At 45.5% G+C, this 22,066-nt stretch overlaps 1 protein-coding gene across 5 annotated transcripts in view; it reads right to left on the bottom strand.

Moving 5' to 3' along the window:
• The window catches only part of LOC118394486 (cytoplasmic dynein 2 heavy chain 1), a 399,197-nt gene that overhangs the window by 362,119 nt on the left and 15,012 nt on the right, over positions 1 to 22,066 (bottom strand). For 3 of the 5 annotated variants that reach the window (XM_052503950.1, XM_052504159.1, XM_052504103.1), the window contains exons 1-28: positions 21,442 to 21,606; positions 20,842 to 21,074; positions 20,445 to 20,615; positions 20,191 to 20,329; positions 19,852 to 19,970; positions 19,272 to 19,416; positions 18,826 to 19,058; positions 18,348 to 18,482; positions 16,631 to 16,744; positions 16,426 to 16,537; positions 16,203 to 16,327; positions 15,916 to 16,091; positions 15,621 to 15,816; positions 15,438 to 15,533; positions 15,064 to 15,327; positions 14,127 to 14,266; positions 13,328 to 13,556; positions 8,892 to 9,019; positions 8,698 to 8,813; positions 6,729 to 6,856; positions 5,038 to 5,187; positions 4,723 to 4,928; positions 4,012 to 4,167; positions 3,758 to 3,872; positions 3,128 to 3,457; positions 2,880 to 2,948; positions 546 to 700; positions 312 to 444 (exon numbers count right to left, since the gene is read on the bottom strand). In XM_052503950.1, coding sequence (XP_052359910.1) covers positions 312 to 444; positions 546 to 700; positions 2,880 to 2,948; positions 3,128 to 3,457; positions 3,758 to 3,872; positions 4,012 to 4,167; positions 4,723 to 4,928; positions 5,038 to 5,187; positions 6,729 to 6,856; positions 8,698 to 8,813; positions 8,892 to 9,019; positions 13,328 to 13,556; positions 14,127 to 14,266; positions 15,064 to 15,327; positions 15,438 to 15,533; positions 15,621 to 15,816; positions 15,916 to 16,091; positions 16,203 to 16,327; positions 16,426 to 16,537; positions 16,631 to 16,744; positions 18,348 to 18,482; positions 18,826 to 19,058; positions 19,272 to 19,416; positions 19,852 to 19,970; positions 20,191 to 20,329; positions 20,445 to 20,615; positions 20,842 to 21,024 — 4,263 coding nt within the window. In that variant the 5' untranslated portion in view covers positions 21,025 to 21,074; positions 21,442 to 21,606. The other 2 variants (XM_052503998.1, XM_052504034.1) reach the window with 2 other exon arrangements.

Raw genomic sequence — 22,066 nt, 5'->3', positions numbered from 1 at the left:
TGGTCCACCACCCAAAGGACATCCAGCCAACCTAAAACAACTTTGGGAAACATTGGAGTCAACATGGGCCAGCATCCCTGTGGAATGCTTTCAACACATTGTAGAGTCCATGCCCCGACAAACTGAGGAAGTTCTGAGGGAAAGGGGGGTGCAACTCAATATTAGGAAGGGGTTAATGTTTTGCACACTCAGTGTATGTTTCATTATGATTAGTGAGGACGTATAACATCCATCTTTGGACTAGTACTGACTGACAAATCAATTGAAGTACAGATGTACTGATCTCTGGTTGGTAGTTGATCGTTCAGTACCTCTAGGAACTCGTTGAGTGATTTCTGACAACGCTGGAGCTGGTCTAAGATGGTAATGAGGGAGTTTCTGATGCCAGCCCGAGAGCTCAGAGACGTCACCCTGTTGTCTCTCTGGACATCAGCCAAAATGGACCTGACAAACACACACAGCTTAGAAACACACACAGTACAACATGGACAATGGACCAGAAAGAAAGCAGAGCCACACACACAGGCAGGGAGGGAAAGGCGTACCTGAAGTCCTCGTCAACCCGCTTGAAACGGGCTTGTTCTCTGGGCAGAGCCCCCCGTCCGAAGATGGGCTCCAGGTAGACCCAACGCCTCTGGATGGCATTCAGACTGACCAGGTACTCATCTAGATCAGACAGACGCACCTCCCACAGACTGACCTGGACACACACGGTAACACTAGGTAAAGACTGACCAGGTACTCATCTAGATCAGACAGACGCACCTCCCACAGACTGACCTGGACACACACGGTAACACTAGGTAAAGACTGACCAGGTACTCATCTAGATCAGACAGACGCACCTCCCACAGACTGACCTGGACACACACGGTAACACTAGGTAAAGACTGACCAGGTACTCATCTAGATCAGACAGACGCACCTCCCACAGACTGACCTGGACACACGGTAACACTAGGTAAAGACTGACCAGGTACTCATCTAGATCAGACAGACGCACCTCCCACAGACTGACCTGGACACACACGGTAACACTAGGTAAAGACTGACCAGGTACTCATCTAGATCAGACAGACGCACCTCCCACAGACTGACCTGTACACACACGGTAACACTAGGTAAAGACTGACCAGGTACTCATCTAGATCAGACAGACGCACCTCCCACAGACTGACCTGTACACACACGGTAACACTAGGTAAAGACTGACCAGGTACTCATCTAGATCAGACAGACGCACCTCCCACAGACTGACCTGGACACACACGGTAACACTAGGTAAAGACTGACCAGGTACTCATCTAGATCAGACAGACGCACCTCCCACAGACTGACCTGGACACACACGGTAACACTAGGTAAAGACTGACCAGGTACTCATCTAGATCAGACAGACGCACCTCCCACAGACTGACCTGGACACACACGGTAACACTAGGTAAAGACTGACCAGGTACTCATCTAGATCAGACAGACGCACCTCCCACAGACTGACCTGGACACACACGGTAACACTAGGTAAAGACTGACCAGGTACTCATCTAGATCAGACAGACGCACCTCCCACAGACTGACCTGGACACACACGGTAACACTAGGTAAAGACTGACCAGGTACTCATCTAGATCAGACAGACGCACCTCCCACAGACTGACCTGGACACACACGGTAACACTAGGTAAAGACTGACCAGGTACTCATCTAGATCAGACAGACGCACCTCCCACAGACTGACCTGGACACACACGGTAACACTAGGTAAAGACTGACCAGGTACTCATCTAGATCAGACAGACGCACCTCCCACAGACTGACCTGGACACACACGGTAACACTAGGTAAAGACTGACCAGGTACTCATCTAGATCAGACAGACGCACCTCCCACAGACTGACCTGACTGACACACACGGTAACACTAGGTAAAGACTGACCAGGTACTCATCTAGATCAGACAGAAAGACGACCTACCACAGCACCTCCCACAGACTGACCTGGACACACACGGTAACACTAGGTAAAGACTGACCAGGTACTCATCTAGATCAGACAGACGCACCTCCCACAGACTGACCTGTACACACACGGTAACACTAGGTAAAGACTGACCAGGTACTCATCTAGATCAGACAGACGCACCTCCCACAGACTGACCTGTACACACACGGTAACACTAGGTAAAGACTGACCAGGTACTCATCTAGATCAGACAGACGCACCTCCCACAGACTGACCTGTACACACACGGTAACACTAGGTAAAGACTGACCAGGTACTCATCTAGATCAGACAGACGCACCTCCCACAGACTGACCTGGACACACACGGTAACACTAGGTAAAGACTGACCAGGTACTCATCTAGATCAGACAGACGCACCTCCCACAGACTGACCTGGACACACACGGTAACACTAGGTAAAGACTGACCAGGTACTCATCTAGATCAGACAGACGCACCTCCCACAGACTGACCTGTACACACACGGTAACACTAGGTAAAGACTGACCAGGTACTCATCTAGATCAGACAGACGCACCTCCCACAGACTGACCTGTACACACACGGTAACACTAGGTAAAGACTGACCAGGTACTCATCTAGATCAGACAGACGCACCTCCCACAGACTGACCTGTACACACACGGTAACACTAGGTAAAGACTGACCAGGTACTCATCTAGATCAGACAGACGCACCTCCCACAGACTGACCTGGACACACACGGTAACACTAGGTAAAGACTGACCAGGTACTCATCTAGATCAGACAGACGCACCTCCCACAGACTGACCTGGACACACACGGTAACACAAGGTAAAGCAGCTACTTTTAAAGATGCTGTGCTTTCAGTTGTGAGTAAGTCTAAAGACTCACCTTGTCCTGGAAGCCACGGTAGTACGGAGAGTCCTTCAGAGACTGCAGCAGACAGCGGTTATCACCAACCTGTATGGGACGAGATGAGGTTAGTCTGTCCGGTAGTGAGTGTGTGTGTGCGCGTGTTTTTTTGGTAGTGAGTGTGTCCCCGGTAATGTGAGTGTGTCCGGTAGTGAGTGTGTCCGGTAGTGTGTGTGTGTGAGTGTATGTCAGCAGTCTACTGCATCAACTATTGTATTGTCCCTTACCTGGTTGACCATGTCTTTCCAGTCCTTGATGAGTGTGAGTGTGTGCCCAGTGCTGTCTGTATACTCAGTGAGGGTGAAGGCAGCTCCAGCCCCCCACAGGTCCAGCTCCCTGAGAGCCTCTCTGATGGTCACCTCCGCCTGGGCCCTGCTGTTCAGGTCCTTGAGCTCAAGGGCTCGGTCTGTGATGGTGTCAGACACACTGAGGAGATCCCAGAAGGTCAATCTCTCCAGGGTGGTGCCTTTAGGAAGACCCAACAGTCTGAACAGATCCAACCAGTGGTCCTGGGATAGGTGCTCCCCTCGCACGTACTTTAACACTGGAACCAGACTCTACAAACACATACAGAACACACCTTAACACCAGAACCAGACTCTACAAACACACCTTAATACCAGAACCAGATTCTACAAACACATACAGAACACACCTTAACACCAGAACCAGACTCTACAAACACACCAGAACCAGACTCTACAAACACACACAGAACACACCAGAACCAGACTCTACAAACACATACAGAACACACCTTAATAAACACCAGAGCCAGACTCTACACACACAGAACACACTGGAATCAGACTCTACAAACACACACAGAACACACTCTCTCTCCCTCCCTCCCTCACCTTGTACTTGTCAACTTCTCTCTGTAGTTTGACAGACATGCTGGTGTGCTGCTCAAGCTTCCTCAGTCTGTCCTGCCACGCAAACAGGAACTCCTCAAACATGTAGGTCTTACTCCTGCAAAACACACACACACACACACACACACACTGTTTATTCAACCACTCAGCCAGCGAAGGCAAAACGAGGCAGAAATGACCATATCAAATCTAAACCCAAACCTTCCCTGACACCTATCTGATGTCAGACTCCTAACCTGAATGTGATCCAGTCCTCCTTGGCCTTCTCCTGGAAGCCCTCCTGCCAGTCCTCATACAGAGACCACATCTGTCCATACTCCTCCATGTCTCTGATGGTCTCCTCCGCCAGGGAGAAGTCTGGAGCCTCCAGCTCAAAGTGACGACAGTCCTCACTGAGAAGAGACACTCATTAGTACACAGAAAACGGAATGATTGAAAGTACAGTTGACTTGCCGTGTGTGGTGTGGTGTGTGTGTGTGTGTACAACCTACAGCAGGTGGTTGTGTGTGTGTGTGGACAACCGACAGCAGGTGTGTGTGTGTGTGTGTGTGTGTGTGTGTGTGTGTGTGTGTGTGTGTGTGTGTGTGTGTGTGTGTGTGTGTAACCTACAGCAGGCGTGTGCGTGTGCGTGTGTGTGTGTGTGTGTGTGTAACCTACAGCAGGCGTGTGCGTGTGTGTGTGTGTGTGTGTGTGTGTGTGTGTGTGTGTGTGTGTGTGTGTGTGTGTGTGTGTGTAACCTACAGCAGGCGTGTGTGTGTGTGTGTGTGTGTATGTGTGTGTGTGTGTGTGTGTGTGTGTGTCTGTGTGTGTGTCTGTGTGTGCGTGTGTGTGTGTGTAACCTACAGCAGGCGTGTGTGTGTGTGTGTGTGTGTGTGTGTGTGTGTGTGTGTGTGTGTGTGTGTGTGTGTGTGTGTGTGTGTGTGTGTGTGTGTGTGTGTGTAACCTACAGCAGGCGTGTGCGTGTGACCTCCAGCTCCTGGAACTCCTGTCTCTTGTCTCTGATGGTTTGGACAGAGGCCAGCAGGGCAGCCTGGTCTCCTGTCTCTATGACCTCGTCTCTGGGCTTCAGCTGGTCCCAGCGAGCCCTGAACCTGTCCAGCTCCAGCCTGTAGGCCTGGACACGACTCTCAGCATTACTACGCATCACCTCGACCTAGAGGAGAGGGAGAAACCAGGGAGAAATGAGAGAAGGAGCATCTGTGTTTTTTGTCCAAGGGTGTTTGCAAAAGTGTGCATGTGCGTTCTCTCGTGTGTGTGTGTACCTGCTCTTTGATCATCAACTGGTGGCTCTCCATCATCATCTCTAGTTTGTCCCACTTGGCCCTGAGGGAGGACAGAGAATCCAGACCGCCTCCTGCTACGGCCCTCAGCAGACGGTTCTTCTCCTGCGCCGCCTGGAACTGGAGCAGGATCTACACAACATCACACAAACATTACAGCAACGCTCAGACAACACTACAAATATGGGGTCTCGATATATGGAACATCAAACATTACAGCAACGCTCAGACAACTTTAAAGAACTGTGGTAGAAGTGAATGAAAGAACTGTGGTAGAAGTGAATGAAAGAACTGTGGTAGAAGTGAATGAAAGAACTGTGGTAGAAGTGAATGAAATAACTGTGGTAGAAGTGAATGAAATAACTGTGGTAGAAGTGAATGAAATAACTGTGGTAGAAGTGAATGAAATAACTGTGGTAGAAGTGAATGAAAGAACTGTGGTAGAAGTGATTGAAAGAACTGTGGTAGAAGTGATTGAAAGAACTGTGGTAGAAGTGATTGAAAGAACTGTGGTAGAAGTGATTGAAAGAACTGTGGTAGAAGTGATTGAAAGAACTGTGGTAGAAGTGATTGAAAGAACTGTGGTAGAAGTGAATGAAAGAACTGTGGTAGAAGTGAATGAATATTAACGGTCATGAACAGTTAAAAATCATGTTTTTCATGAAAATTGCTGATATCTGAAGGAAACCAGATGAAAGTATGAAAAATGACTGTTGCTTCTTCATTGACAACGTTTGATCACAAAGTTACTGGTCCCCTCCCCCATGTAAAACACTGGGATTCATTATTCAGGGACAAGGTGACATCACCTAAACTTTCATTTTAATACACCAATTTTAACACGATATACTCTTTACCTTATTTAAATAAGTACCGCCTTGTAACCAACATCGGAGAAGCCGTGTTTGTGTTTGCAGAGAGGCGTTGTTTATATAGCTAGATAGCTACTCTACTGATGCCAAAATGTTACTGTAGGGTGTCAGCAAACATCATTAAAAGTTGACCCTATTCATCTATGGCAACGATACGTATATGTTTCCCTTTTCATCTGTGTCAGCAGTTACTGGCTAGCTAGGTGTTCAGCCAGCATGGAACAAAAGGTGGGAATGGGTCGTTCAAAACACAGACGCAGTTCACAGGTCAACACATCGGTCAGTGCTGCCGTGATCTGCATCACGTGAGACATGTCAAACGGGAGATATATATATATTCAAAACACAGACACAGTTCACAGGTCAACACATCGGTCAGTGCTGCCGTGATCTGCATCACGTGAGACATGTCAAACGGGAGATATATATATATTCAAAACACAGACGCAGTTCACAGGTCAACACATCGGTCAGTGCTGCCGTGAACCACATCACGTGAGACATGTCAAACGGGAGATATATATATTTTTTTTTATGATTTCATTGGTGCAATTTCAATGATGTTTGAGTTACTTTGTGTATCACCAAATTAGCTTGAGATGATTTTACTGCAACACTGGTCACTGCATCCAAATGACTTGACACACAGTAGATGTTTGGAAATTCATAAATATAAGCTCCCCGCCCACTCAGCCTGTCATTTCAAACTTCCTGGTACTTAGCCAAGAGAGAAAAAGTACTTTCAGAATGACTGTTCAGGACCTTTAAGTATTGTTGAGTCCCTCAGAGTGAGATTCTTACGTCTGGTTTGCGGGCCTGTATCTGGCTGTGTCTGGCATTGGCATCTCCTATCTCATCAATACTCTCTGGACGAGAGGACAACGTCTCCATGGCCCCAGTCACAAAACTGTCTATGTCTAGGGTATGGCCTGGAGGGGGGAGAGGAAAGTAAAGAACAAAGAACAGAAAAGGAAACAGAAAGAGGAAACATGTCACATATGAACTAAACTGTCGTAAAGCCCCTCTGCACAAAACTGTCTATGTCTAGGGTATGGCCTGGAGGGGGAGAGGTAACATGTCACATATGAACTAAACTGTCTATGTCTAGGGTATGGCCTGGAGGGGGAGAGGTAACATGTCACATATGAACTAAACTGTCTATGTCTAGGGTATGGCCTGGAGGGGAGAGGTAACATGTCACATATGAACTAAACTGTCTATGTCTAGGGTATGGCCTGGAGGGGGAGAGGTAACATGTCACATATGAACTAAACTGTCTATGTCTAGGGTATGGCCTGGAGGGGAGAGGTAACATGTCACATATGAACTAAACTGTCTATGTCTAGGGTATGGCCTGGAGGGGAGAGGTAACATGTCACATATGAACTAAACTGTCTATGTCTAGGGTATGGCCTGGAGGGGAGAGGTAACATGTCACATATGAACTAAACTGTCTATGTCTAGGGTATGGCCTGGAGGGGGAGAGGTAACATGTCACATATGAACTAAACTGTCTATGTCTAGGGTATGGCCTGGAGGGGGAGAGGTAACATGTCACATATGAACTAAACTGTCTATGTCTAGGGTATGGCCTGGAGGGGAGAGGTAACATGTCACATATGAACTAAACTGTCTATGTCTAGGGTATGGCCTGGAGGGGGAGAGTAACATGTCACATATGAACTAAACTGTCTATGTCTAGGGTATGGCCTGGAGGGGGGAGAGGTAACATGTCACATATGAACTAAACTGTCTATGTCTAGGGTATGGCCTGGAGGGGAGAGGTAACATGTCACATATGAACTAAACTGTCGTAAAACCCCTCTGCACAAAACTGTCTATGTCTAGGGTATGGCCTGGAGGGGAGAGGTAACATGTCACATATGAACTAAACTGTCTATGTCTAGGGTATGGCCTGGAGGGGAGAGGTAACATGTCACATATGAACTAAACTGTCTATGTCTAGGGTATGGCCTGGAGGGGAGAGGTAACATGTCACATATGAACTAAACTGTCTATGTCTAGGGTATGGCCTGGAGGGGAGAGGTAACATGTCACATATGAACTAAACTGTCTATGTCTAGGGTATGGCCTGGAGGGGGAGAGGTAACATGTCACATATGAACTAAACTGTCTATGTCTAGGGTATGGCCTGGAGGGGGAGAGGTAACATGTCACATATGAACTAAACTGTCTATGTCTAGGGTATGGCCTGGAGGGGGAGGGTAACATGTCACATATGAACTAAACTGTCTATGTCTAGGGTATGGCCTGGAGGGGGAGAGGTAACATGTCACATATGAACTAAACTGTCTATGTCTAGGGTATGGCCTGGAGGGGAGAGGTAACATGTCACATATGAACTAAACTGTCTATGTCTAGGGTATGGCCTGGAGGAGGGAGAGGTAACATGTCACATATGAACTAAACTGTCTATGTCTAGGGTATGGCCTGGAGGGGAGAGGTAACATGTCACATATGAACTAAACTGTCTATGTCTAGGGTATGGCCTGGAGGAGGGAGAGAGGTAACATGTCACATATGAACTAAACTGTCTATGTCTAGGGTATGGCCTGGAGGGGGAGAGGTAACATGTCACATATGAACTAAACTGTCTATGTCTAGGGTATGGCCTGGAGGGGGAGAGGTAACATGTCACATATGAACTAAACTGTCGGAAAACCTCTGCACAAAAGACACATCAACAATCATACATTGATGTCACTGGGAGATTTGCATATATACATTCAAGTGTAAATCCAGGCTTTACCTTGTATGGACTTTCTGAGGGACATCAGCAGGGTGTCAAACAGTCTCTGAATGAGGTCATCAATCACTGCCTTCACTGGCTCACAGTTCACTGTGATACAGTCAACCTTCTCCAGACTGAAAGAGACAAAAACGGCTTTTACCACGACTGCAACAGATCAATGGAAGCTATGTGGCCTGTGGGAGGCTGTGTACCTGGGCAGGCGTTCTGACTCCTTCCCTCTGGCCTTCAAGGCCTTGAAGTTCCTCTCCCAGTCCTGGACAGACGATAGCTGCTTCTCCACCAACACGTCCATGTCAACCTGGCCCAGCACCACCCACTCCTACAGAGAGAACACAAAGATAGATATATGCTAGTATAGATCACACATCTCAGAGATTCAGAGTGCAGACATGCAGCCATACAGTGGGGCAAAAAAGTATTTAGTCAGCCACCAATTGTGTAAGTTCTCCCACTTAATAAGATGACACAGGCCTGTAATTTTCATCATAGGGAGACTTCAACTATGACAGACAAAATGAGAAAAAAAATCCTGAAAAATCACATTGTAGGATTTTTTATGAATTTATTTGCAAATTATGGTGGAAAATAAGTAGGATTTGTAAGCCTTGAGACAATTGAGACATGGATTGTGTATGTGTGTCATTCAGAGGGTGAATGGGCAAGACAAAATATTTAAATGCCTTTGAACGGGGTATGGTAGTAGGTGCCAGGTGCACCGGTTTGTGTCAAGAACTGCAATGCTGCTGGGTTTTTCACGCTCAACAGTTTCCTGTGTGTAATAAGAATGATCCACCACCCAAAGGACACCCAGCCAACCTAAAACAACTTTGGGAAACATTGGAGTCAACATGGGCCAGCATCCCTGTGGAACACCTTGTAGAGTTCATGCCTCAACAAACTGAGGAAGTTGAGGGCAAAGGGGGGTGCAACTCAATATTAAAAAGGTGTTCCTAATGTTTTGAAAACTCACTGTACATTAGACATTACAAACACAGACATTACATACACAGACAGATATTACAAACATTATACACACATTATACACAGACAGCCATTACAAACATTATACACACAGATAGACATTATACACACAAACATACATTAAAAATGATATACAGAGATAGACATTACAGACATGATATAAACAGAGACATTATATACATTATATACACAGACAGACATTATATACACAGACAGACATTACAGATATTATAGAGACAGAGAGATAGACATTATATAACCAGACAGACATTATATACACAGACAGACATTAGAGACATTATATACACAGACAGACATTACAGACATTATATACACAGACATTATATACACAGACAGACATTATATACACAGATAGACATTACAGACATTATATACGCAGACAGACATTATATACACAGACAGATATTACAGATATTATAGACAGAGAGACAGACATTATATAACCAGACAGACATTATACACTGCTCAATAAAATAAAGGGAACACTTAAACAACACAATGTAACTCCAAGTCAATCACACTTCTGTGAAATCAAACTGTCCACTTAGGAAGCAACACTGATTGACAATACATTTCACATGCTGTTGTGCAAATGGAATAGACAACAGGTGGAAATGATTGGCAATTAGCAAGACAACCCCAATAAAGGAGTGGTTCTGCAGGTGGGGACCACGGACCACTTCTCAGTTCCTATGCTTCCTGGCTGATGTTTTGGTCACTTTTGAATGCTGGCGGTGCTTTCACTCTAGTGGTAGCATGAGACGGAGTCTACAACCCACACAAGTGTCTCAGGTAGTGCAGCTCATCCAGGATGGCACATCAATGAGAGCTGTGGCAAGAAGGTTTGCTGTGTCTGTCAGCGTAGTGTCCAGAGCATGGAGGCACTACCAGGAGACAGAGGAGGAGGCCGTAGGAGGGCAACAACCCAGCAGCAGGACCGCTACCTCTGCCTTTGTGCAAGGAGGAGCAGGAGGAGCACTGCCAGAGCCCTGCAAAATGACCTCCAGCAGACCACAAATGTGCATGTGTCTGCTCAAACGGTCAGAAACAGACTCCATGAGGGTGGTATGAGGGCCCGACGTCCACAGGTGGGGGTTGTGCTTACAGCCAAACACCGTGCAGGACCTTTGGCATTTGCCAGAGAACGCCAAGATTGGCAAATTCGCCACTGGCGTCCTGTGCTTTTCAAAGATGAAAGCAGGTTCACACTGAGCACATGTGACAGACGTGACAGAGTCTGGAGACGCCGTGGAGAACGTTCTGCTGCCTGCAACATCCTCTAGCATGACCGGTTTGGCGGTGGGTCAGTCATGGTGTGGGGTGGCGTTTCTTTGGGGGGCCGCACAGCCCTCCATGTGCTCGCCAGAGGTAGCCTGACTGCCATTAGGTACCGAGATGAGATCCTCAGACCCCTTGTGAGACCATATGCTGGTGCGGTTGGCCCTGGGTTCCTCCTAATGCAAGACCTCATGTGGCTGGAGTGTGTCAGCAGTTCCTGCAAGAGGAAGGCATTGATGCTATGGACTGGCCCGCCCGTTCCCCAGTCCTGAATCCAATTGAGCACATATGGGACATCATGTCTCGCTCCATCCACCTACGCCACGTAGCACCACAAACTGTCCAGGAGTTGGCGGATGCTTTAGTCCAGGTCTGGGAGGAGATCCCTCAGGAGACCATCCGCCACCTCATCAGGAGCATGCCCAGGTGTTGTAGGGAGGTCATACAGGCACGTGGAGGCCACACACACACAATACTGAGCCTCATTTTGACTTGTTTTAAGGACATTACATCAAAGTTGGATCAGCCTGTAGTGTGGTTTTCCACTTTAATGTTGAGTGTGACTCCAAATCCAGACCTCCATGGGTTGATAAATTTGATTTCCATTGATCATTTTTGTGTGATTTTGTTGTCAGCACATTCAACTATGTAAAGAAAAAGTATTTAATATTTCATTCATTCAGATCTAAGATGGGTTATTTTAGTGTTCCCTTTATTTTTTTGAGCAGTGTATAAACAGACAGACATTACAGACATTATATAAACAAACAGACATAGACATTATATACACAGACAGACATTAGACATTATATCAACAGACAGACATTACAGACATTATATCAACAGACAGACATATCAACAGACAGACATTATAGACATTATATACACAGACAGACATTAGACATTATATACACAGACAGACATTAGACATTATATACACAGATAGACAGACATATACACAGACAGACATTAGACATATACACAGACAGACATTACAGACATTATATAAATAAACAGACATTATAGACATTATATACACAGACAGACATTAGACATTATATCAACAGACAGACATTACAGACATTATATCAACAGACAGACATTATATCAACAGACAGACATTACAGACATTATATAAACAAACAGACATTATATCAACAGACAGACATAGACATTATATACACAGATAGACATTAGACATATACACAGACAGACATTAGACATATACACAGATAGACATTACAGACATTATATAAACAGACATTATATCAACAGACAGATAGACATTAAATACACAGATAGACATTAGACATATACACAGACAGACATTACAGACATTATATAAACAGACATTATATCAACAGACAGATATTACAGACATTATATACACAGACAGATATTATATAAACAAACAGACAGACATTACAGACATTATATACACAGACAGATATTACAGATATTATATACACAGACATTATATACACAGACAGATATTATATAAACAAACAGACAGACATTACATACACAGACAGATATTATATAAACAGACAGATATTACAGACATTATATACACAAACAGACATTATATACACAGACAGACATTACAGATATTATATACACAGACAGATATTACAGACATTATATACACAAACAGACATTATATACACAGACATTATATACACAAACAGACATTATATACACAGACAGACATTACAGACATGATATACACAGACAGACATTATATACACAGACAGATATTACAGACATTATATACACAGACAGATATTATATAAACAAACAGACAGACATTATATACACAGACAGATATTATATAAACAAACAGACAGATATTACAGACATTATATATACAGATAGACGTGGTTCAGGTAGAGACTAGATGGACTTTGATTTGGCTTGACTTGGGTCTTCATCACATAAAGCCATTCAGTCAGTTTGTGTGTGTGTCTAATCTGGACCACATGTGCGTCTGTTGATTGAGTTTCTGTGCGGGAGGTGACAGAAACTGTGAAAAACTGTGAACCATATTACTTTCATGAGTGGTAGAAAAGGCAGAAGAAAGCTTTGCTTTTGGGGACAGGGGGTTTCCCTCCTAAAACCACAGGACGCATAAAAGGACACTGAAAAGACTACCACTGTACCATTAGAAGGGAAATTAAACCCAGTGTCAATCAAATAAATAAAACCATGCCAGAAATATAACAATTACCCCAAATGTATTCAAATCAAGGAGGTATTCTTTTTAAAAGACAGAATCCTGGTACATTAGTTAATGACGGATATTCCAATACAGTCAACCACTGAGCAACACTTTTTAACACACACACACCTTAAACTTGTCCTGAACGCCCAGCAGACGGCTGAAGAGGTCCTCTGCTTTGCTGAAGATGGTGAGGAAGCCTGATGCGTTCCTGTCAATCATGACGCTGAAGATGAGCTCCTCCCCCTGAGCGCTGACTCCTTTGAACTGGTTCGGGATAGAGATGAACCTCTTCATCTCTCTGAAGTACTTGGCCCTCACCTCCTCAAAAGGAGGACGGAACTGAAGACGACCCTGCCTAAAGATGGGGACGACAGCAGAGCAGAGCTTATACGGTTTACTATTTTACAATGCAGTATATTATATTACCCTAGGAGAGAGAGAGAGACAGAGACAAAGAGAGACAAAGAGAGAGAGAGACCGAGAGAGACAGAGAGAGAGACCGAGAGAGAGAGAGACAAAGAGTGAGAGACAGAGACAAAGAGAGAGAGACAGAGACAAAGAGAGAGAGACAAAGAGAGAGAGAGAGAGAGAGACAGAGACAGAGAGACAAAGAGAGAGAGAGACAGAAGAGAGAGAGACAGAGAGACAGAGAGAGAGACGAAGAGAGACAGAGACAGAGACAAAGAGAGAGAGACAGAGACAAAGAGAGAGAGACTGAGAGAGACAGAGAGAGAGACGAAGAGAGACAGAGACAGAGACAAAGAGAGAGAGACAGAGACAGAGACAAAGAGAGAGAGACAGAGAGAGACAGAGAGAGACAGAGAGAGAGAGAGAGACGGAGACAAAGAGAGAGACGGAGACAAAGAGAGAGAGACAGAGAGAGACAGAGAGAGAGAGACAGAGAGAGAGACAGAGTGGCACTAACTTGAAAGTGAGGTCTATGTGTATCTCAGGCAGGTTCTTGTTGAGAGCCTCCAGTCCAGTCTGGTACTGATGTTCCAGAGCCTTGTACAGCTGGTGGTTCCAGTGCTGCCTCCAGGCCTTCATCTCCCCTGACCTGAACCCCTACATCACCAAACACACAATCAACATCAAATAGCAGACAGGAAGTAAAGACTTTAACCAAACATACCCTCATCACTGTCCAGCCGTGTGGTCCAATACTGCAAGGAAAGACCTAGTTAAGCTGCAGTTGGTCCAGAACAGAGCGACACGTCTTGCCCTTCATTGTAATCAGAGGGCTGATGTAAATACTATACATGTCAGTCTCTCTTGGCTCAGAGTTGAGGAGAGACTGACTGCATCACTTGTTATTTTTATGAGAAACATTAATGTGTTAAAATCCCAAATTGTTTGCATAGTCAACTTACACACAGCTCTGACACACACACTTACCTCACCAGACATGCCACCAGGGGTCTTTACACAGTTCCCAAATCCAGAACAAATTCTAGAAAGCGTACAGTATTATATAGGGCCATTATTGCATGGAACTTCCATCCATCTCATATTGCTCAAATAAACAGCAAACCTGGTTTCAAAAAAACAGATAAAGCAACACCTCCCGGCACAACGCCACTTCTCTATTTGACCCAGATAGGTTGTGTGTATTCCTTGATATGTAGGCTACATATGCCCTTTTAAAAATGTATGTAGTTTTGTCCTTGAGCTGTTCTTGTCTATTAATGTTCTGTATTATGTCATGGTTCATGTTTTGTGTTGGACCCCAGGAAGAGTAGCTGCTGCTTTTGGAACAGCTAATGGGGATCCTAATTAAATACCAAATACTAAACACAGACCTTTATAACTCTTACCCTAATCTCAGCTCTCTAGCCAGACTCCCTACCATTCTCCGTGGTTACCTGTGCCTCCAGTGTGGCGACCCCGGTGCGGAGTTCCTGTAAGCCGTCCTTCCAGCGCTGCTGGTGCCTCAGCAGGTCCACAGTCATCAAGGCCACCACCTTCTCAGTGAAGTCTGTGTGCCACTTCCTCAGTTTCCGGTTCTCAGTGGAGAGTCTCTCTGCGGCAGACTGGAGTTTTCCAATGTACACCTCCAGCTCTTTGGGATTGTCCCAGGTGATCTGCAGCTTCCCGCCAGAGTCCCGGGGTTGGGACCGTGGATTCTGCTGCATTGGGAAAAGGGACAGGATACTTGAAATGGTATTCCTTAAAGCATTCGGTTGGGGCGGGGGGAGGTGCTGGTAACAGAACTATAAGCCTATGGATGAGTCAGTACCTTGATGACCTGCTCAAAGGCCAGGGCGTAGCTGAGCATCATGGGTCTCTGAGAGGAGATCATCTGCTGGTCGATGGTGTTGTAGAAGTGGGCCACCTGCCAGACACAAACATCTCAACACAAATAAAATACAGGACGTGTGTGTGTGTGTGTGTGTGTGTGTGTGTGTGTGTGTGTCCTTGCCTGTTTGAGGATGATGGCCTGCCTGTAGAACTTGTCTGCAGTGTTGGCAGCCTGCTGGATCTTGGCTGGGATGGGGAAGCCAAGGGCTGACAGCTGTCTGACCTCCCTCAGCAGAGTCACCAGACGGTCAGAGTACTGGATCTTCAGCTTCCCATCTATATGGTCCAGCTCCATCACACGGTTACTGGCCTGAAGACTGGAGGGAGAACAGTGGGTTTATTATACAGTATTAATACAGAATGGATGGACTGATGGACAGACAGACAAACAAATTGCTGTATGGTTCTCAACTGACCTTATGCCAGACTTGGGGTCAGAGAGGCCAGAGAGGATGTCTCTGGACCAGTCATCAAACTGTTCCTGTTCGTAGGCCCGTAGAACCTCCAGCAGGTCGTCACAGAACCGCAGGAATGAGCGGAACCCTGACAGGTCTGACAGCAGAGCCTGCGCTATCTTGATGGAGTCCTCCACCTCAGGTACAAACAGTCAGCCGATCAATCCACACACACACACACACACACACACACACACACACACACACACACACACACACAGAGAGAAAGAGACGAACTGTACACACACCTTATGGAGAAGCTGGCGGACCCATACAATGTTGTTGACGACCTCAGGGAGATTCCGGCCAGCCAGGGGGCCGGACTTTTCTCCCGGGGCGCCATGGCAACGACCCTCAAAGTCTGTCCGCAGCACTGGGAGGGGTCAAAGGTCAGTTCAGGATTAGGACATGAGGGGTGACATGACAAACAACATTATGACATAGTCTCTGAAGTACTGAACTCCTACTGACCCTTGATGTATTCCAGAAGTCTGGCCAGCAGAGTCTCTCTCTCTGACTGCAGCTCCTTGCTGACGTTGGGTCGTCTGATCAGCTCCTTGTGCTTCTGAAACACCTGCAGCAGCTGTATACACAAGTTCAATGAATTAATAATGAGGTCAGCATTTTCAAAACAATGAAATTCAACTTCATGTAACTAGACAAGTGATGTTCTGACCTGCTGTGGGTTGTCCTGTACATCTGCTATGTAGGCCTTCAGTCTGCCTGCCACCTCCTGCTCTGCTGGGGCGATGGCTCGCTCAAACTGGGCTACTGCCGCCCTCCACAGAGGCTACAGCAGAGAGAGAGACATCAACCAGCTCAGGTAACTCCGTAAACATTAAAGCTTCTAATATGTAGTTCTGTCATTTTACATACTCCCTCTTTCTCTGTCTTTCAATTCAATTTAAGGGGCATTATTGGCATGGGAAGCATATGTTTACATTGCCAAAGCAAGTGAGGTAGATAAACAATACAAAAATGAACAGCAAAATAAATCTCAATTTCAATTCACATGTTCACATTGGCAACGCAAGACATATTATGTCTATATAGTGTTGTAATGATGTAAATGGTTAAAGTACAAAAGGGAAAATAAAAAACAAATATAGCTTGTATTTACAATGGTGTTGGTTCTTCACTGGTTGCCCTTTTCTTATGGCAAAACAGTCAGAAATCTTGCACACTGTGGTATTTCACCCAATGGAACCCGGAGATGATCAAAATTGGATTTGTTCTTTGTGGGTCTGGGAAATATGTAACTAAAATGGTCATACATTTGGCAGGAGGTTAGGAAGTGCAGCTCAGTTTCAACCTCATTTTGTGGGCAGTGAGCACATAGCCTGTCTTCTCTAGAGAGCCATGTCTGCCTACGGCGGCCTTTCTCAATAGCAAGGCTATGCTCACTGAGTCTGTACATAGTCAAAGCTTTCCTTAAGGTTGGGTCAGTCACAGTGGTCAGGTATTCTGCCACTGTGTACTCTCTGTGTAGGGCCAAATAGCATTCTAGTTTGCGCTGTTTTTTTGTAAATTCTTTTCAATGTGTCAAGTAATTATCTTTTTGTTTTCTCATGATTTGATTGGGTCTAATTGTGTTACTGTCCTGGGGCTCTGTGGCATCTGTTACTGTTTGTGAACAGAGCCCCAGGACCAGCTTGATTAGGGGACTCTTCTCCAGGTTAATTTCTCTGTAGGCGATGGCTTTGTTGTGGAAGGTTTGGGAATCGCTTCCTTTTAGGTGGTTATAGAATTTAACGGCTCTTTTCTGGATTTTGATAATTAGTGGGTATCGGACTAATTCTACTCTGCATGTATTATTTGGTGGTTTACGTTGTACACAAAATATATTTTTGCAGAATTCTACATGCAGAGTCTCAATTTGTGAATTGTTAGTTGGTGAGCAGACTCCAGACCTCACAACCATAAAGGGCAATGGGCCCTATGACCAATTCAAGTATTTTTATCCAGATCCTAATTGGTTTGTCGAATTTTATGTTCCTTTTGACAGCATAGAAAGCCCTTCTTGCCTTGACTCTCAGATTGTTCACAGCTTTGTTGAAGTTACCTGTGGTGCTGATGTTTAGGCCGAGGTATATATAGTTTTTGTGTGCTCTAGGGCAACGGTGTCTAGATGGAATTTGTATTTGTGGTCCTGGCAACTGGACCTTTTTTGGAACACCATTATTTTGGTCTTACTGAGATTTACTGTCAAGGCCCAGGTCTGTCAGGGCCCAGGTCTGACAGAATCTGTGCAGGAGATCTAGGTGCTGCTATAAGCCCTCCTTGGTTGGGGACAGAAGCACCAGATCGTCAGCAAACAGAAGACATTTGACTTCAGATTCTAATAGGGTGAAGTCAGATGCTGAAGTCTGTTTGTTGCCAATTTGTTGACATACCTCAGTATAGGGGTTGTAGTGTAAGGGGTTGAGGCCAGAGAAGGGTTCAAATACGCGAGCCGAGGCCAAGGCCTGCTGTTTTCCTCCAGGCAGCAGACGAAGCAGCTTCTCATGGACCGTACGGATCGTCACCACCTGAGACACACATCCACACACACAGGTCAGAGTTTGTCAAGAACCGTACGGATCGTCACCTCCTCAGAAAGAGAAGTGGTGAAAGATGAGTCACGGACAGTCATACATGTCAAATATACAGCACACACACACACACACACGTCATTAAGTCATATGGTAAAGCTTCATCAGTAACCACAGGATAGAATATCAGAAACATTGTCACTTAAGAAAAAAAGGAAGTGGGGTGTTGTGGCTTAGTCAAAAGGATCCATGAAGATGAGTGCATGGCTATCCTATACTTCCTGATATACAATTATGATGTTAATGACACTGAGAAGGATTGACAGCTGGTGCATCTGACCTCATCCAGTCTCTGAGCCAGGCTGTGCAGGGCCTGTGGGCGATGCTTGTCTCCCTTCCAGGGGTAAGGGGCGTATCTCTTCCACACCTGTCCACTCAGGTGCTCACAGGCCGACACCCACTGCTCACAGATGACCAGGCCGACTCTCAGGCTCTCCCTCACAGACAGGAACGGGTCCAAAAAGAGTTTCACACCACTCAGTTTCTTCTGCACGTACCTGCCCAGCGCACCACCTGACACACATAAACACACAGTCAGAAACACAAGCCATGGCAGGCCTTCTGGAATAACGCAACACCATAATAAATACAGTAGCTCTCTGACAGCTCATTTTCAGCTCCAGGCGTGGGCATGTGTGGGCGTGTGTGTGTGTGTGTGTGTGTGTGTGTGTGTGTGTGTGTGTGTGTGTGTGTGTGTGTGTGTGTGTGTGTGTGTGTGTGGCATACCGATGACGTCCATGAGTCTGAGCATGCGTGTCTCAGGAAAAGGATCATGGTCGTTCTGCCTCCACACGTCATCCAGTGTGTCTCTGCTCACCTCCACCAGCTCCACAGCATCAGCCAGACAGACACCATCCAGACCACTGTAGTCCTGATACACACAGAGGGATGAGTCGGTCAACATGCTCACTCACCCCTTCCTTCCTTCCTCTTTCGTCCATCATAGGATGATGGTGACCATGACATGATTGATTGGGATGAGTCTGGGGTATGGTGAGTGAGCAGATGAGGACAATCTGAGCCGGGAACATTCTTTACTTTACTGCCTTTATTGTCCCCTTGGGGGAAATTTGTGGCAGTATTATACACGTCATACACAATAACAATGGACAATACACAATAGAACTTCATGACAGTAATATACAGTATGAGAAGCCTGCTGGTCTTTGTGATTGGATCGAGACATTAGCCCATGATATTTAGGAGGGATATCACATTTGGCACAAATGATTGTCTAGTCCTGTTTTTTTTTTCACTCTTTGGCACACTGGACATGATATAATGGTAGTAGACATGCAGTCCATGCCTTCTCTATGGGCTTGAAGAGCTCAGAGAAGTGTGCGGCCCTCTCTCTCACAGTGCTCCTGTCCCCAGACTCGGAGAGATCAGCCCAGTACTGGAATTCATCCACCGGGGTCAGGATACCTGCACAGACAGAGGAACACACCAACAGGAGGTTTTAAACTTTGAACTATGATTAAACCGGGGATCGTTGTTGCTCTTATGTCTTGATATTATTTGATGTAATTCCCCTGTTACATGTTGATGTACTAGTAGATATATCCTTGGCTGAGGGGTTTGCTAAAGCTCATAGAGATCCGGATCCAGGCTATTCTGAATCATGTGATGAGCAGTGTGCACCCACCCAGGATGTCATCTTCCCCTGGACTCCTCTTGCCAGAGTCTTCTGTTCCAGCCCTGCGGACCACAGAGCCTAGCCCTTGCTCCAGCTCACTTAGCAGGCCCGCAAGCTTAGGGTCAAATGCTGAGCTCCACCGCTCATCCTTGAATAAGGGAATACATTTTTTAAAAATCTATAACACACACCTGCAAGGTATAAAGGTATTACCTCTTTAGTACACAGGTATATATGTTCATCACACAGGCAACCGATCCCACCTTGAGTAGCATAGGGGCGAACACCTGTCGCACGGCCTGGTAGAGGGTACTGATAGGAGACTCTAGCATGGAGGACACCAGGACATTCTGGTGCAGGTTCTCCTCTGTTATCACTGTGGGATGCAGCTTAAAGAACACTAGCACCTTCTCTCTGCTGTACCCAGCCTCAATCTTTAAACAGCCATAAGAAAATAATTAGGATATTGGTTTGCGGTTAGGTCAATTTCAATTATGTAGGAACAAAATTATAAAGTCCATAGCTAAGTTCCTGGTTAACAAGAAAAACGTATGTTCTTATCTTGGTATCTTAGATGTGAACAGAGAAAGAAGTGTATGTTTATCAATGTATTTTACAATATTACTAATTGGATATGTTATGTTGTATTGTCTAGTATACCTTGTTTGACAGGCACAGGTCATTCTCGTGTTTGTTGACAGCAAGCACGAATTCGTTACCATCATCTAAGAAGTTGTTGAGTTCCTCAGACCCAACCAGGGATGCAGACGGCTTTAGACCGAAGTAGTTCCCTGTCGTGGTGAGGACGAACTGCTTGCGGGCGTCATCCGAGCCGTGAGGCATCTCTCACTTCTTGTTTTGTGGCTCAAGTGAACAGATTGTTTTCGGATTCCCTGGTGAAAAAAAGCAGCTAATGTCATACTCTGACGATGTCACACATCCCTACCTGGGCTAACCAAAAGCCTGTCAAGCCAAACCACTTGTTACTCACTAGCTAGCTGCATTGCTAAGATAGCTATTTATCTTAAAAACCGTGGTCCATAAACGTTCAATAACGTACCGTCAGCAAACTGACGGCCAGTTGTAAAGACGAAACGCACTGGCATCACTGAGGTATATATGAACTGGCATGTTATGGCGTTTGCGATCTACCTGGAAAGCTAACGACCTGGGTAGGTAGCTAGTTAGCGTAGCTATCATGCTACCTATAGCTAGCAAGTTCATAACAGTTTCATCTAGCTAGCTAGATACCGTACTTACGAGTTAAAGAGGTCGCTTCGACTGTAAGACCGAATGTGGACATCAAAGCACTACATTATATCTGCAACTTAAAAACTAACATTACTATCCTAATTTTAGGCGAGTGGGTACTTCTGCATAATCTGCAGTTGATGTCTTGTTTCTGCACCAAGAGTGAAGCTGGCGTAGTTACCATTGAAACTACGGCCGCTACGTAGTCGTTCAGCCTATCTGAACTGCAGTGCTCACTGGTTGGCTACGTAAAATGTTTTTAAAGTGCCGTAGCTGTCAGTGGTAGGCCCCTGGCAGAGAGAAGGGCTTCAACTTTAGTGTTGTCATGTACACCGGATACATACAGCAGGTCTAAAACTGTACGGTGAAACGAGCTTTTATGAGGTCTTTCCAACAATGCAGAAGAACAGTAATGGATTCCCTAGCGGAAAAAGCAGCTAATATGAAAGTGAATCATACTGTCACACATCAAAAAAATATGGCAACCTTTTAGGGTAGCTACTTTGCTAAGCTAGAGATTTTGCTTAAATAAGAAAAACACACGTGAAGTACAAAAAATGAAATTATAACAGAATGCAGTTCAGTGTTGCCAATTCATTTTCAGGGTAAGTTGCTATAGGCAGGTTGATTTGTT

Source organism: Oncorhynchus keta, chromosome 1 (assembly GCF_023373465.1).
Source record: "Oncorhynchus keta strain PuntledgeMale-10-30-2019 chromosome 1, Oket_V2, whole genome shotgun sequence".
Lineage (NCBI taxonomy): Eukaryota > Metazoa > Chordata > Actinopteri > Salmoniformes > Salmonidae > Oncorhynchus > Oncorhynchus keta.
The sequence above is the reverse complement of the archived record's forward strand: the minus strand, read 5'-3'. Positions and strand labels throughout refer to the sequence as shown.